The sequence below is a fragment of the Chiroxiphia lanceolata genome, chromosome 12, assembly GCF_009829145.1.
Source record: "Chiroxiphia lanceolata isolate bChiLan1 chromosome 12, bChiLan1.pri, whole genome shotgun sequence".
Classification (NCBI taxonomy): Eukaryota; Metazoa; Chordata; class Aves; order Passeriformes; family Pipridae; genus Chiroxiphia; species Chiroxiphia lanceolata.
In genome coordinates this window covers 394,565-410,802 of record NC_045648.1, presented here as the reverse complement: position 1 = coordinate 410,802, position 16,238 = coordinate 394,565, and the positions used below count along the sequence as shown (strand labels likewise).

General features: G+C 65.9%; 3 protein-coding genes across 4 annotated transcripts; 2 read left to right on the top strand and 1 right to left on the bottom strand.

The window, feature by feature from the left end:
* The first annotated feature begins 2,072 nt into the window (after nucleotides 1–2,072).
* On the top strand, nucleotides 2,073–4,553 carry ANKRD34C (ankyrin repeat domain 34C). Of its 2 annotated transcripts, none has more exons than XM_032700635.1 (3): nucleotides 2,073–2,091; nucleotides 2,656–2,822; nucleotides 2,936–4,553. In XM_032700635.1, exon 3 carries the CDS (start codon nucleotides 2,986–2,988, stop codon nucleotides 4,522–4,524), a length of 1,539 nt encoding a protein of 512 aa, XP_032556526.1. In that variant the 5' UTR covers nucleotides 2,073–2,091; nucleotides 2,656–2,822; nucleotides 2,936–2,985; the 3' UTR covers nucleotides 4,525–4,553. The 2 variants fall into 2 exon arrangements, with proteins under 2 accessions (XP_032556526.1, XP_032556527.1); XM_032700636.1 differs by having other exon boundaries at nucleotides 2,653–2,822.
* A 910-nt stretch (nucleotides 4,554–5,463) lies between these two features.
* LOC116792939 (transmembrane emp24 domain-containing protein 3-like) lies at nucleotides 5,464–8,430 on the top strand. Its single transcript, XM_032700436.1, is given in 5 exon segments — nucleotides 5,464–5,651; nucleotides 5,653–5,680; nucleotides 5,682–5,981; nucleotides 6,624–6,872; nucleotides 7,315–8,430. Coding segments are annotated over 5 exon segments (1,002 nt in total). The 3' UTR covers nucleotides 7,552–8,430.
* Nucleotides 8,431–9,433: 1,003 nt separating this feature from the next.
* On the bottom strand, nucleotides 9,434–11,637 carry LOC116792968 (gonadotropin-releasing hormone II receptor-like). The gene is given in 5 exon segments (XM_032700476.1): nucleotides 9,434–9,870; nucleotides 10,011–10,185; nucleotides 10,187–10,216; nucleotides 10,623–11,173; nucleotides 11,565–11,637. Coding segments are annotated over 5 exon segments (1,236 nt in total). The 5' UTR covers nucleotides 11,608–11,637.
* Nucleotides 11,638–16,238: the final 4,601 nt, after the last annotated feature.

The window sequence follows — 16,238 nt, the reverse complement described above, 5'->3', positions numbered from 1 at the left end:
TGTGCAGATCCCATCTCACTGCCCCCGAGGCTGTGCAGGTACTGCTGAGATCAAACCCAGGGCTCAGAGCCCTGCGTGGAGCTGCAGCTTCTCCAGCAGCCATCCCTGCGGCCCGTTGCCATGGCAATCCTCAGGGATGGCAGGGATACTGGCAAGGAGGACAAGGAGGATAAAGATAGGTGGACACATTGGCTCTGCAAAGCCAGAACAGGGCTGGGGCAGATCTGAGACCCCCTGGCAGCAGACAGGGGCTGTTCCTGCTCCCCTCCATGGAGGTCCCAGCTGCCCAGGATGACTGGCATAACAGAGCTGGTATCACCATGCTCGGCCCTCCCTGCTGGGGCATCTCCCTCCCCACAGACACCTTAAAGCTGGTGAGTCTAGGCTGGTGGAGCAGGAAAAGGAAGTCTCACGTTTGAACATCTGCAAGGACAGGTCATTCCTGCTCTCCAGCCAGGACAGCCAGCCTAGGCTCCGGCACAGGGGTGACAACTCATGGGGGCAGCGAGGGGGGCAGAGGAGGAAGGAGTGTTTGTGGGGGGGTGTCAGCTCCCCAACACTTCCTTCCAACAATCTCCTACTTGCAATTGCTGAGGCCCCAGAACCTTCCATCTTCCACCACCACCCCCTCCCTCCTTCTGGCCCTCCTGGGCCACCCCTGACCCACCCTGAGGTGCCTTGGGAGTGGGGCAGACCCTCCTCGACTCAGGGGCTGCGGTGGCTTCCTCTGGTGCTGGAGTAGCAACCCCAATCCTGGGCAGCCTGTGCTCTTCCTGCCACCACAGCTTGTCTTCTAAACTTGTGGGTTTCAGGAGGTTTTTTTAAGGTGTTTATTTTATTAAGGTCTTTATATTATTGTGTTTTAAGAAGTTAAGGTGTTTATTTTCTTGGTGTGCTCATGCACAGAAAATGGACAGACAGACACATTTTTGGGGCTTTTATGGCCAGTTTAGGCAGGTACTGCATTAACTCTGCATTAACAGAGTCAGGACAAAGCTGCCATAAGGTTTTCCAAATGCTCCCTAATGTGATAAGACTGACTTAATATCTCTGCTAGCTCTGATTCTAATTGTCATCCTCATCTCTGACTGAAGAACACTGAAATACTAGATTATATTTTATTAATCACAAGAGAAATTCCCCCTAATGTTAACATGATCCAGAGGGTGCAATGACAAACACCCTCACAGCTGCAACGGCCTGTGGAAGTACAGAGCCATGGGGGCTATGGTGGTGGGTCAGGGGCATCTGTGACCATTTTCCCCTTCCTCCCAATTCCCTCTTCCTGTTGGAACTGCTCCAAAAGAGCCACCGAGGAAAGTGGAGGAGGTTGCTGGGAAGCAGGTTCCTGCTCAGATGAGAGATCTGGGGACAAAGGAGATCTGGAGACAAAGGAGGTCCGGAGGGACAGTAGACTGGTGCTAGTCCTGGTACATCGCACTGGCACAGGGAGCTCTGCCCGAGGAGCAGATGCAGGGACCCCGGCTTCCCCTGCACGGCACAGAGCACTCCAGTGCCCCAGGCGTGCTCTCAGGTGCCCCAGATGTGTGCTCGTGGTTCCCCAGATGTGCGCTCAGACCACAGGGTTGCTAACGCCAGAGGGGGCTCAGAGCGCTCCTAATCTCCCCCGGCTCCAAGTGGGGCCGGCTGTGGGCTCAGACCGGTTTGCCCACGGCAGGGTCCCACCATCTCCATCTGGAGATCCCCGAGGGCAGGTACACTCACATCCCACCCCCGCACACAGACACCCCCTCACGGGTGGGCGCGGACACTCCCCCTCACACTCCCGCACACGGACACCCGCACACCCCCGCGCTCACGGACCGCCGCACACGAACACGCTCCCCCGCACCCGGAGGCAGGGACGCAGACCCCTCCAGCCCCCCGGCACACGGACACCCCCGCCCCGCCGCTCCCCGCACCCACCCCCGGGCGGACGCGCCGCCCCCCCGCGCCCTCCTCCTCGCGCAGCGCCGGGCAGCGGCACCGGGCACCGGCACCGAGCACCGACACCAGCCCCGGCAGGGGCACAGGGCAGCCACACCGACACCGGGCGTCGACACCGGCAGCAGCCCCGGCGCCGGGCAGCAGGTAGCGGGCCGGGGGTGGGAGGCGTTCCCACCATCACCACCAGCCGGGGGCGGCGGCGGGAGCGGGACCGGGGTGGCCCCGGGGTGGAGGGGCACCGAGAGGCACCGGCCAGGCGGAGGTGGGGAAGAACCGACGCCCAGGTCTCCCCGGGCTCGAGGGGTCCCCACGAGAAGGGGCCGTGGGGAGCTTTCGGACGGGCATGCACCGCTGGCGCTGCCCCGGTGCGAGCACTGACCGCAGGTCCAGGGGCTGCAGGACACCCACAGAGAGCACGGGGGCGTGGGGAATGGCTGGGCGGCTTGTGCCCACCCCGGGGGGATTCTGGGGGCACCGGCTGCCCAGGGCTTCAGGAACAGCATGAGGACTGGGACAGGGAACAGAGGGAAGAAGGAGCAGGGAATGGGGAGCAGCAGGAGCGAGGAGTCGGGGGCAGCAGGAGTGGGGGCCATTGAGAGCAGGGAGTGGGGGCAGCAGGAGCAGGGGGCAGTGGGGGCAGTAGAAGCAGGGTACAGTAGAAACACAGTCGAAAGCATGACTGTGGCTGCTTCTCCTTCCCTCCAGCAGAGGGGAAGCAGAGACCCCAGCTCCAGCCCAAGAAGCCATGTGGGATGCTCACACTGTCTCCAGTGGGCTTCATGCTGCGGCCTCCCAGACCTAGCAGGCCAGTGGAGACCATCAAGAACTCTCTGATCTCTTCAGGAAACCAGTGCATCTGGGCAGCTGTCTGCAGGTGGGTGGATGTGGCTAGAGGGGCAGTGGGGTGCAGAGCAGTGCCCGGAGCATGGCATCCCGGGAAGGCGGGGATGAAGGAGCAGGGCTCACCTCTCTCCATGGTTCCTCCTGCAGCCACAGGCCACTGCTGCCATCACCCAGCACCGAGCAGCAGCCAGTGCCATGGATGAGGTGATGGAGCTAGAGCTGGGGAGCAACTCCCTCCTGAAGGCTGTGTGGCTCGGCCGGCTCCGGCTGACCCGGCTGCTGCTGGAAGGGGGGGCTTACATCAACGAGAGCAACGAGAAGGGGGAGACCGCCCTGATGGTGGCCTGCATCACCACACACGTCGACCAGCAGAGCATCCACAAGGCCAAGATGGTGAAGTACTTGCTGGACAACAGAGCTGACCCCAACATCCAGGACAAGTCTGGGAAAACTGCCCTCATGCACGCCTGCATCCGTGGGGCTGGGGGGGAGGTGGTGTCCCTGCTGCTGGAGAACGGGGCAGACCCCAGCCTGGAGGACCGCTCAGGAGCCTCGGCGCTGGTCCACGCCATCAATGCCGATGACAAGGCTGTGCTGCAGCACCTCCTGGATGCCTGCAGAGCCAAGGGGAAGGAAGTGATCATCATCACCATGGACATATCAGCCTCTGGCACTAAGACCACCAAGCAGTACCTGAATGTTCCCCCTGCACTGGAGTTCAAAGAGAGAGCCCCCCCCGAGGTGGGCACAGCACCCTCTCATGCCCACCTGAAAACTCCCATCTCAGCACCTTCCCCTGAAGAGAAGGAGAGCAGCATTCTCACCCCACACGCTTCACGTCCTGGAGACACTGGGGACACTGAGCCACCCTCCCCAGGCCAGAGAGCTGGTACTGGCCGGAAAGCCCATCTGCCACGGCTGAAGAGGCTGCGGTCGGAGCCGTGGGGTCTGGTGGCACCCTCAGTGCTGGCAGCCTCGGCACACCGTGATGACACGCACACCTGTGCTGATGAGGATGTCATCATGGGCATTGGAGACCTCTCGCTCTCCAAAAAGACCCCCCTCATTCGGAGCAGTAGCAGCAAGGGCAGGGACCCCGCTCTCTTTCCTATGGTGGACGAGCAGGCACTGGGGCCGCTGGCATGGAAAGCCACCCACGAGAAGAGCCCAGCTGCCCACCCGCACCTGCACCACAGCAGCACCGTGCCGGAGGAGCCGGAGAGCACCGGCTCAGCCGCCAGCTCAGCCGCGGGGATGGACCCTCTGCACTGGTGGAGGCCAGGAACCGAGCACAATGGAGACCCCCACCTCACCGAGATGGGGAAGGGGCCATCGGAGAGGAGGAAGCTGAGTGGGTCCCACCTGGCCTTGCTGGATGGCTCACGAGAGTCTCCCTCTGGCAGTGCGAGCACATCACCCAGCACTGTCCGGCGCCGACCACCTGGCTTGCTGGAGAGGCGAGGATCCGGGACCCTGCTGCTCGACCACATCTCCCACACGAGGCCGGGATATCTGCCCCCGCTGAATGTGAACCCCAACCCCCCGATCCCTGACATCGGCTCCAGCAAAGCTCCCTCCCCGCTGGCTGCTGGGCTGAAGCCCCTGGTGCCCCTCGCACCCAGCTCACCCAGGCGGGGCGACCTGAGAGCCCGCAGGAAGCTCCTCCGCAGACACTCCATGCAGGCGGAGCAGATGCGGCACCTCTCTGATTTTGAGGAGGTCGTGGCCCAGTAGCTGTGTCACCATTTTCTTCCCAAAGCCACGCGGTCCCTGCAGAAACGGGACAGTCCCAGATGGAGTGATCACCTGCTCCAGGGACACACTGGTGGCCGCGGGGGTCAGACCTGAGCCCAGAGGCTGAATCAGGAACGACCACCTGGGAGGCCAATCCCAGACCGTCCGAGATCGCCAGGCTCCGTGCCAAGGATCCGATCCTGCCTGCAGTTCCCTTATTCCTCACTAGTCACAATCCACTTTTCATCCATCCCGCTCGTTCTGACACCGAATTCCCCCCGGAGCCCCCAGCAGTGATCCTTGGGGCCGAGCGTTCATGAAGTGCCTTCCGGGAGGGGAAGGGGCTCAATGCTGCGGGGGCTGGAGAAGCGGGAACACTCCCCCCGGCAACGGACCGTGTCGGTGCCCTCTCGGAGCGGGAGACAATCCTCCACCTCCGAGATTCCCGAGAGCTTCGGAGCTCCGGCAGCTGAGCTCACCCGGCACCGCGGTTCTGGACCAGGATGGGCTTGTCTCGTCTCTGAAGCGCCTGAGGTTCAGGGCGTTCATTCGCCACCACTCCGAATAGCTCTAAGCGCTGAATCCCCGGGCAGGATTCAGGTCCCAGCCTGGCTGCATGGGAAGCCTCTGCCGGCGGCATGGGAGCCGGGATGCCAAGTAACCGAGGATGGCACGGGCCGACCCAAGGGGTTCATCCACCGGGAAAGTCGCAGGCACCGGGACCCCGCTCTGCTGCCCGCCCTGCGCAGGGAGCACTCCTCACCCCACGCCTCATCCCACGCTCCGTGCGCCGTGGGCCGACAGATTCCATGATTGCATTAATGCATTTATTTACAGGAGTCCGTGTGTGTAGTGGTGCAGGGGCAGGTGCCGGGTTAACGCCGTTTCCCTGCGGGGACTTTTTCACGATCGCTGCGTTAATAAAGCGCTCGCCGCTGGATGGACAGACTCGTGGTGCGGGGATCCGGCACCGGCCGGCCCGGGGGGTCCGGGGAGCGCCGAGGGGATCCCCGTGGGATTCCCGGAGTGCCGGGTGGTTCCCAGGGTGCCGGGGGTGCCTGGGGGGTTCCCGGGGTACCGGCGGGTGCCCCCCCAGTGCCGGAGGTGCCGCCCCCGCCCCGCCCCGCCCGCAGCGGAAGCGCCACGTCAGGGGGGCGGGTCCCGGTGCCGGTGGCGGTGCGTGTCGCTGTGCCGGTGCGTGTCTGCCGGTGCGTGTCGCTGTGCCGGTGCGTGTCGCTGTGCCGGTGCGTGTCGCGGTGCGTGTGGCGGGGCCGGGCGCGGTGCGTGTCGCGATGCCGGGCGCGGTGCGTGTGGCGGTGCGGGCGCTGTGCCTGGCCGCGCTCCTGGGCGCTCTGGGAGCCGGCGGGACGGAACTGACGCTGGAGCTGCCCGACAGCGACCGGCGCTGCTTCCACCAGGAGCTGGAGAGCGGCATCAAGTTCACCCTCGACTACCAGGTACTGCCCTGACCGTGCCCTGCTGACACCCCCTTGCCGTGTACCTGCCCGTACCTGCTTGCAGCCCTGCATGCGCCCTGCCTGCAGCCCCTGCCCATGCCCCTGCCAGCACCTTCGTGCACATCCCTGCCTGCACCCCCCTTGTGCCCCATCCCAATGCCCCTGCCTTTGTCTTGTCCATGCCAATGCCTGTGCCTCCTTGCCCGTGCCTTCCTGCCCACACCCCTGCCCATGTGTGTGCCTATTGCCCCCACCTATGCCCCTGCCCGTACCCCTGCCCCAAGTCCTGCAGAGCCTCATGCAGGGCTGCAGTTCCCCCCTCCCATGTGTACTTCAGTTCCCCTCGTGCTGCACCAGGAGCTGTTCCCAGCCCTGTGACCAGCAGTGTCCACCTGGGAGCCAGGGCTGGGGTGTGCCCACAGCAGCCATGAGAGCCCTTGACCTTGGCCCTGGGGGCTGTCCCTCTATTCAGCCACCCTACCTGAGCTGCTGGCACTGTGGGGCACAGCTTCCCCAGGGCTCCCCTGGCCTGGGCCCCATCCCATGGGCATGGTGCCCGCTGGCCTCTCAAACAGCTGTGAGGCCGGGCAGGGGGCCCTTGCCACGTCACTGGGCAGGTGCCACCTGTGTCTCCCCACGCAGGTAATCAGTGGGGGACACTATGATGTAGACTGCTACGTGGAGGACCCCAACGGCAAGACCATCTACCAGGAGACCAAGAAGCAGTACGACAGCTTCCCACACCGCACCGAGATCAAGGGTGTCTACACCTTCTGCTTCAGCAATGAGTTTTCCACCTTCTCCCACAAAATCGTCTACTTTGACTTCCAGGTGGGCGACGAGCCGCCCATCCTGCCCGACATGAACAACCGCGTCACTGCCCTGACACAGGTAGGTCCCAGGAGGGAGGGAGGGACAGAGAAAGGTCCTGCCACAGCCCTCAAACGGCCTCACAGAACGGCAGTTGGAGGCTCATCCCCCTTCCCCTCCACCAGATGCAGAAGTGCCAACCGCCAGCCAACAGCCCCACCACATCCTCTGCCCGGGACAGGGGTGCTCTGCTGGGTCTGGGCTCCCCCAGCTGCAACACCTGGTGTCTATCCTGCAAGAGGGAATTGCATCAGCCATTCCATCCCTGGGTGTGAGCCCTTGGGCTGGGCACCCTGGTGCCCCAGCAGGGCTCTCGGCTCTGCCCCAGTGCAGAACCACTCTGGGTGGGGTCTAGCGGGGAACCGAAGCCACAGGCACTGCTGTCCTGCTCTTGGGACTGTGTCCTGCTCCCTCAGTCGTGCCGTGTCAGGAGTAACGAGGCACCTTTGTCCTTGTCCCCCAGATGGAATCTGCCTGCGTCACCATCCATGAGATGCTGAACTCAGTGATTGACTCCCAGACCCATTACCGGCTGCGGGAGGCGCAGGACCGGAGCAGAGCCGAGGAGCTCAATGGCCGTGTCTCATACTGGTCGGTAGGGGAAACCCTCATCCTCTTCGTGGTCAGCATCGGACAGGTGATACTGCTCAAGAGCTTCTTCACCGAGAAGAGACCCAGCAGCAGTGGGACCAGCACCTAGAGCCGATGTGTCTGTGCCCGAGCAGAGCGGGGAGCGGGATGGCAGCAGCCCTGGGGTCGTGCTTTCCCGCTGATCTGTGCCGGAGGCGGGAGCAGGGGGTGACGTGACGCTGCTGAGCAGGGTGGACAGGGTGGACGTGGACACCCAAGAACAAGCATCCCCCCGCATCGCCTCCCACTCGCCATCGCCCACCTCGCTGTCCTGTCCCCCTGCCTGGCCACCCTGGCCACACGCTCTGGCTCCGCTGAGAAGCGGGTGGGTGCCCTGGACTAGTGTCAGCACCAACGCTGGGGGACCCTCAGAGCCCGACATGACTGCAATGGCCACGAGCTGCCCCTTGGAGCCCTGCACAGCCAGCGAGGGGATGGGGCAGCTCTGGCCCACCTGGTGCCCACCCAGTGCCATCAGCCCGAGGAGAGCTGCCAGCAGCGGAGCCACAGCAGCAGCAGCAGCATCCCATGAGGGCAGGTTTTTTGCTGGGTGGTCCTGTGGTTCTACTAGCCCCTCCCCTCAAAGCATTTCTCAGGCCAGCAGTGTTTGATTTGCCCCTACCAGGTGATATTTTCATACTCACGTGGGTCCACGCCTGAGAGTCAGCCCACCACGCACGCCCCGCTGCAGATATGTGCCAAGGAAGCCCCATCCCTCCCCCAGCAGCATTGAGTACCCCCACGCGCTTGGGACTGCAGCCCCCATTCCCTGGAGCCCCACAAAATGGACACCCCCAGGAGAGCCCTGGGGTGAGCCCCCTGTGCAAGACCCCTGGTCTGTGCAAGACCCCTGGTGGCCTCCAGCCCTCAAGCAGGTGTGGGATCCCTTCCCAGAGCTGGAGCAACTCCACTGGCCTTTGCCACTTCCAAATAAATCCCTGCAAGCATGGCTGGCACCGCTGTTATTGGGCACCACTCCTGCCTGCCCTCCTGCCTGCACCAGCCAAACCTGCTCCTGGCATAGGAGCAGGAGCTAGAGAGATCCCTTGGCAGGAGCAGCCCCCCAAACACTATCCCAGCATGAGGCCACCCTGTCACTGGTTTGGAATCAGTGTCCCACTGGGCAGTGGGGACCGAGGGGCTGAGGGAGCCCAGTGACCCACTGCAACGGAGTGGGGACCCCAGGCAGAGCCCAGCTCTGTGGTCCCTTCCTCAAGGCCAGGGGGATGCCAGGGCAGTTTTCATGGTCTGTCCCTCACCCAGGCATCGCTCCTGGTGCTGTGGGAAGGGCTCAGCTCAGGATGCAGGAAGGAGTAAGGGGCCCAGGCGCCCACAGCCCCCTCCCTACCCTGCGGGCCCCAGGAACTGTGCCACCTCCACTGTCAGCGCTGGCCTTGGGGCAGCTGCCACAGGCAGGAGCACCAGCCCTGTGTGCCTCCCAGCAGCCTTGGGCAGGAGCCAGGAGCTCCTGTTTGGAACAGAGCCAATGGCAGCAGCACTCTGAGACTGCCACCAGCTCCGTGTCACTCACAAGGACCAGGCCCCCCACCCACGGGGACCGAGAGCCCTGCAGGGGTGAACAGGGAGGGCAGTCCCCAGACCAGCCTGCAGGTGCCCTTGGATCTGCCCCTTCCTGGGGACCCTTGAACTCCCCATGGCGGGGTCAGGGGCACCTGTGACCCCAGTGGGACAAGGCTTTGGGGACCTCAGCTCAGCTCCCAGTCAAGGAATGTAGGAAGGACAAGAGGTGGCCATGGGACACTTTATTGCTGTTCAGGGCACAGAGAGGGAAGAGGGGATGGGGGGCACCCCCGCCAGGCTTGAGCCCGCAGAGATGCTTTGGGATACAGGAAGAGAGTGGCAGCGACCCCATCCCTGCTGGACCCGTGCTGGCCTGGCCGTCCTGCTGCTGGACCCCCCCCGCCCTGAGCACCCCAGGGGTTGTGTTGGTCTCACAGGGAGCTGCTGTGGCAGGTGGCATCCCCGGCAGCCCCCCGGGACCCCCGCGCCCCCAGGACTCCCCGCTTGGGTGGCAGGGAGGAGGCTGAGCAGCGGAAGGAGCCGGTGGCTGGAGAGGGGGGCTGGGTCGGGGGGCTGCGCCCACAGGGGCAGCCCCAGCCTCCCCGGAGGGGGATGGTGAAGAGCCCGTAGGTGATGGGGTCCAGGCACGCGTTGAAGAGGCCAAAGATGAAGAGGATGTGTGTGAGGGCAGACGAGACCCTTTTCTCCACAGCATGGGGACAGAACCAGTGCCAGAGCCCCAGCAGGTAGTAGGGTGTCCAGCAGAGGATGAAGGAGGAGACGATGACCAGGCTCATCCGCAGCATCCGCAGCCGGGCCCGTGGGATGTTGTTCCTGGAGCACCGCAGTGACGCGTCCCGTGAGGAGACTGGGGGGGCACAGCCTGTGAGGGGGAAATGCGGCTGGGACAGGGACCCCATGCCTGGGAGAGGGTGGGGGTATCCCTACAGAGCCCCAGCCAGTGCTTCCCTGGGCATGGGGCCGCATCCTGTGGTGCCCAGAACTCACAAAGGCCGGAGCCCATCCGGCGGGAGATCTCCAGCAGGATGCGGATGTAGCAGCAGACCATGATGAGCAGCGGCAGCAGGAAGAGGCAAGCGAAGCCCACCATGTTGTAGAGGGTCTCGTGCCAGGGCTGGGGGAAGCTGCCACGTGTGGTGCACTGGGTGAAGTTGTGGGGGGGGGCGCAGGGTGACTGTGCGGAACAGGAACAGCTGGAGACGAGAGAGGTGGGACGGGGATGATGGGGGCCTGCACCTCCCCAGGGAAGGGCATCAGAGGCCAAGGCTGGGACCCCAGAACCTGAGGGACAGACTCGGCCTGTGGGGTGGGACCCACCATCACCCTTGCGCTGGCTCTGCTCCCCACTGCTGGTGGTCCAGAGGGCACCCCAGGGAGTGGGCAGACCTGGGGGATCACTGCCACAGCCCCTCTGTCGACACCCCTCCATCCCCATCGCAGAGAGCTCTCCAACCCCTCTCCATCCCCCTCCCACAGGCTCTCCAGCCCCTCTCTATCCCCACCCTGCAGGTCACACAGTGGCACCGAGGCACCGACCCTGGCTGGTGTCACCAGACCCCCGGGAGGCAGCACAGGGGCTGGGGACGCCGGGGTCGGTACCTGTGGCACCGCCAGCCCCGCGCTGAGGATCCAGGCGACGCGCAGCATGGTGCGGTTGCGGGCGCGGGCGCGGGCGATGGCCAGCGGGCGCAGGATGGCGGCCTGCCGGTCCAGGCTGATGACCACGGTGACGAAGGCGGAGGCGTACATGGCCAGCAGCCGCAGGTACATGAGCAGGCGGCAGGCCAGGTCGCCCGCCCGCCACTGCAGCGTGATGTTCCAGATGGCGTCCAGCGGCATCACCGCCACCGTCACCAGCAGGTCGGCAGCAGCCAGGTGCCGCAGCAGCAGGCGGATGTGGGGGCGCCGGCTGCCCCCCCGGCCCCCCGCCACCCGCAGCACGGCCAGATTGCAGCCGGCAGAGAGGGCAAAGAGGGCAAAGGTGACGGCCACGCGCACCTGGGCGGCGGGGGAGAAGGTGGGCAGGCGCAGGGGCTCCTCGCCGCTCTCGTCAGGGAGGCTCCAGGCACAGCCCCGCTCGGAGGGCACGATGCTGGGGGGCTCTGCGCTGGCATTTCCCACTGTGGCATCTGGGTCTGCGTGGCCCCTTCCTGCCACAACAGCAAGGGGGCAGTGGCAGCCCTGAGGTGGGAGCTCCAAGGGGACAGGCCACACTCAGCACTGGGGGTCCCGTCCCCCAGAGCCCCTGACAAAGGGCCACAGTGCCAGCACCACATTTCTGAGGCCAGCTCCATGTGTGCAATCTGTAGCTGCTCACTGCATCCTGCTGCTCTTCCAGAGGCCCCCCACACCTCCAGAGTACAGGGGTCCCTGGCACCAAGCAGGGCAGAGGGAGGCAGCCACAGCTGACCCAACACACCACTCACCCCGGGCTATTCCTGCTGTCCCCCCATCCCCTGCCCAGAGTACAGTCCTGCCCAGGATGAAGACCCCCCCATGCTGACCCCTGGGGGACCAGACATGCCATTCCCCCCACCTCACCTCCATCTGGGGTGTCCCGTCCAGCATCCCCCAGCCAGGCCATGGCAGGGACGGTGCTCACGCGCTGCCGGGGCTCCGTGCCACAGGCTCCCACATCTGCCCTGGGGCCCGAGGGGGAGCGGGGCGGGCACCAGAGCGGGTACTGGGGCAGGTACTGCCGAGTGCTGGCGCCCACAGCTGCTGCCGCAGGTGCCGTGAGGTGGGTGCCCTTGGCAGCTCGGAATGGTCCTTGACGAAGCCGGCAGCTCAGAACAGCACGGTCCTTCCCCTGCCGCCCACGGTACACGGACGGTGTGCACGGTGCTCACACACAGGGACAGACAGCAGGACGTGCCCCACATCTGTGGGAGGGAGACCCCCAGCCCAAGGGGGACCCACTCCAGACCCCAGTCTGAGGGGTGCTGCCGGTGCCCCCCAGGTCTGGCACTGCTGCTGCCAGGGCCGGGCATCGGGGTGCACAAGGGCTCCTCGTGTTGAGGTGCAGCATTTGGGGGTGGCCCAGGGGCCCAGACACCCACAAGTCCCTCCTCCCAGCCCTGCCACTGCCAGCTGCTCCCCCCGGCTGTGGCCATCCCCATGGCTGGAGCGTGTCCCAAAGTCCCTTCAGCCCCGGCTGGAGCACGGTGGGAGGGGATATGCAGCCTGGGAGAGGGTGGCAGGCCTGCTTTGCACCTCAAAGGCTTGCCCCTGCACCCTCCTCCCCTTGGCAGAGGCATTTAACTTCATTATCGAGTCCTTTCACACTCCGTGGGGCTCACTAATACCCCGTCCCCCACCCCAGACCCCAGTGTGGGGGGAGAGGCCCCCCCCCCCGACACATTAGCACTCAGCTGCCAGGTCCCACCACCCTCCTGCTAATGGGGACCCCAGACCTCAGGTAGCCATCAAGGGGCTGGGGACAGAGGGGCCCTGTTGCAGCCCCCCACATTCCCCCACACCAAGCTGGACCCCAAATCCCCCCATTTTACTCTGCGGTGGAGGGCTCCCACAGGCCAAGAACCACCAGGTGGGAGGGCTGGATCTAGAGGGTGTTGGGGACCCTCACCCCTCCCTGGCCAGGGGTCAGACCCCAGGGCAGGGTGGGTCTGTCTTGATACCCTCCCCATTTGCTCTCCCAGATGGTGCCTGTCTGCCCCACAGTCACCAGCCCTGCAGCCCAGCGAGGGCACGCTGGGCACACGGCATCCCTGGGCACACCAAACCCCATCCCATGCCCAGCTCCAGGGAACATCCACACGGACACACGTGGGTAGGGCACAAAGATTTATTCACATCCAGCTGTGGCTGCCCGGCGTGTCCAGCACGGCTCCAGCACGGGCAGCTCGTCCCCGCAGCTGTCCGAGGGGTCACACGTGTCCTCCAAGCTGCCGGTGTCGGGACGGGCACTGTGGGGCAGCGGATGCTCCATCCTCAGGGTGCGTCCAGGTCAGTGTCGGGGCTGTGGCGGGAGCAGAGCCTCCAGCAGCGAGAGCAGGTCTGCGGAGAGGTCCTGGGGAGCAGACGGGGAGAGGGTGAACGGCCGGGCAGGGGTGCAGGCAGGGCTAGAGGTGTAGGGGTGACAGCCCACCCCCTGGAAGGCCTCCCTGCCAGGGACAAGTAGGACCACGACCTCCGGTCTGTCTCGACCGATGGGACCCCACAAGCATACGGGAGGGAAGCACCAGGAAGGATGGGGCAGGCTGGGGGCCCACTTAACCCACTGCAGGGAGCAGGAGTCACCTCTCTGTTCCCTACTCCAGACAAGGCTGTTGTTACCCCAAAACCAGCTCCTGCACTGCCTCACACCAAGAAGAATCTAAGGCCACCCCAAGGGGTGTCCATCTCTGCCACGTACCAGCCCCATTCCCAGAGTCACCCCAACCCCCGCCAGCACATACCTGGGTGACTGTCCCTGCGCCCATGAACTCCGGCAGCACCAGCCCTGAGTCCAGGAGTGGATCACCAGGTAGATCCAGGGGGGCCCCAGCCCCTGCGCTGTGGGGAGGGGTCAGCCAGGGGGACTCGATGGAGGCAACAGCCCCGTGCAACTCCAGGGAGGTCCCCACTGCAGGGATGTAGGGGGGCGACCCCCAGGTATCCATCGCGATGTAAGAGACCCCGAGCACCTCTGGGGGAGTCCCTGTTGCTGGGGTGTAGGGAGGCGACCCCCAGGTCTCCATCCCTATGCTAGGACCCTCAAATACCTCTGGGAGGGTCCCTGTCACAGGGATATAGGGGGGTGACCCCCAGGTCTCTAATCCTGTATCCGGACCCACAAACACCTCTGGGGGAGTCCCCGCAGCAGAGCCAAATGGGGGCGACCCCCAGGACTCCGTCCCCGTGCCGGGAGCCCCGTGCAGCTCTGGCGGGGGGCCCGCCATAGGAGGTGACCCCCAGCCCACAGTGCCGGGGGATGAAGCATCACGGGGGTCCGTGTCCTGGCAGCACCCCAGGCCTCGGGGGCAGAGGGGGCAGTGTCGGGGGGCCAGCGCCCCCCGACCGAGTCCCAGCAGGGTGGAGAGGTGGGCGATGTAGCGGGTGGCGAGGCGCAGGGTCTCGATCTTGGTGAGGGTCTGCCCGGCGGGCGCCAGCGCGGGCGGCAGGTAGTGCCGCAGCCGCAGCAGGGCCTGCGCCAGCCGCCGCATCCGCAGCTTCTCCCGCTCGCTGGCGCTCTGCCGCGGGGCCCCCGGCCCCCCGCCGCCCCGAGCCCCCTTCCTGCCCCGCGGGCGGGGGCGGCGTGGCCCACGGCAGGGTCCCCGGGCCGGCGGCGGGGGACCGCGAGGCCGCAGGAGTCGGGCGATGCTGCGGGCGAGCTGCTGCTGTAGCCCAGGGTTCCGGGGGTCCGCGGCAGCCCCAGTCCTGCAGTGGTGGCCGTAGGCGGGCAGCGTGTGGCCGGGCGCTGCGGAGTGGGCCATGGCGGGGCCGGGAGCTGTGTGCCGGTGGCTCCCGGCTGCCCCGGCTTTATGCCGGGCCAGAGGTGTGAAGTGGCACCTTCGTGGCTGCAGCACTTCAAAGGCCGGGGGACTGGGGGGGCCAGGGGGCCGAGGGACGCGGCTGTGAACGCGGGGTGACAAATTTCACCCCAGAGGCGTGATGGCCGCTCGGTGCTGCCCACCCTTGCACCCCGCACCCCCGGCGCTGGCTGGGGATGGGGGCTGGACCCACACGGGTCCTGCAGTGTGGTTTCTGCACGAGGGCCACAGCGGGGCTGCAGCAGGGTGTCAGTGGATCTGCTGGGAGCGGCTGCAGTGGGGCGGCAGCAGGATCTGCACCAGGGGTGCAGTGGGGTGTTCTGGGGCTCTGCTGTGGGGCTCTGCTGGGACTGCAGTGGGGTTTGCGGTGGCGCTGCAGTGGGGTGTCCCTATGTCCCCCCACAGCATGACCCCAGCCGGGCATCCCTGCTGTCCCCGTGGCTTTGTGGGACTCCCCTGCACCCACGTTGGGGGTCCTGGTCCGCCACGGCCCCCATGAGCCAGGCCCCCGCGGGGCTGCCCCGTCCTGGCAGTGGCAGGGGAACCCCCACGGGCAGAGAGGGCCGAGGGCCGGGGTCGGGGCTGGGAGGGGCCCCCCCGCCGCGTTCCCAGGCCCCACAGGTGTCGCGGCCGGCGGGTGCGAAGGTTTCCCGGGAAACGGCCCCATCGAGGGACGGAAAATCCATCAGGGGGCGAGGGAACACCGGCACGGCATGGGACCTCAGAGCGGGAGTGCACTGCCTGGCGGTACAGCTAGGGACATAGGACCCCCAGACCCGGTGTGCACAGCTCGGGGGTTCGGCGGGGGCAGGAGACACCCACCCCCCAAACCGGGGGGACACAGCTGAGGAGTGCCCAGCGCTGCCCCAATGCCCCACGGTGTGAGACAGCCCGTGCCGACCCCATCCAACACCCGTCCCGGGGGTGGAGGCGCAGTGGGGTCCGGAGCAGCCTGACCCTGGAGCGTGGAAGGGGCTCTGGAGGAGCTCTGCACCCCACGGCGCAGCCTTGGTACGGCCCCTTCCCGCTACCCGGCCTCGCTTTCCCCCGCGCCTCCCCGGCCCCCTCCTGGGTCTCATTAGCTGATGAGCTCCCAGATAATGAGTTCTGCACCCGCCGCAGCCGCTTCCCACCTCCCTGTTTGGACAAGTGCTGGAGCGCGGCTGGGCGGGGGCAGCGTCGGCCGCGGGGTCAGAGCCCCCGAGGGACACTCTGCAGCCCCTTGCCCTGTGGGGCAGGTGGGGTCTCCACATCCCTCCAGTCCGTATCAATGGAGCGGCGCGCAGGGCTATTGGGACAAGGCGAGGGCACCGGGACTAAGCTCGGCCAGTGCCCAGCTTGGACTGCACCCCCAGGGGCCTCCAGCCGCCCTGCTGAGGGATACCCGGCCCTTCTGGGACCCTCCCAGGACATGTCACTGCCCACCTGGGACCCGCCATCCCGGCTCCAACACCTCCCGGGTCAGACACTTGTGTGGCTCCCGGTGGCCACGCTTGTCCCTCCCCCTGGGATGGAGACACCTGGCACCGACAGTGCCCGGGACCGTGCCCGGCACGGGGGTCAGTGCTGCAAAGCACCGAGAAATTAGTCCCCTCCACCCAGCCCACCTGCACGGGGGGGTGGGCACTGCTCCCAGCACCCTCAAGAGCTTGGCACCCCCTGCGCTGCCCCCCGCTGCCTCGGGGACCCCGACCCGGAGCAGCACAGGGACCCCCAGCTCCAA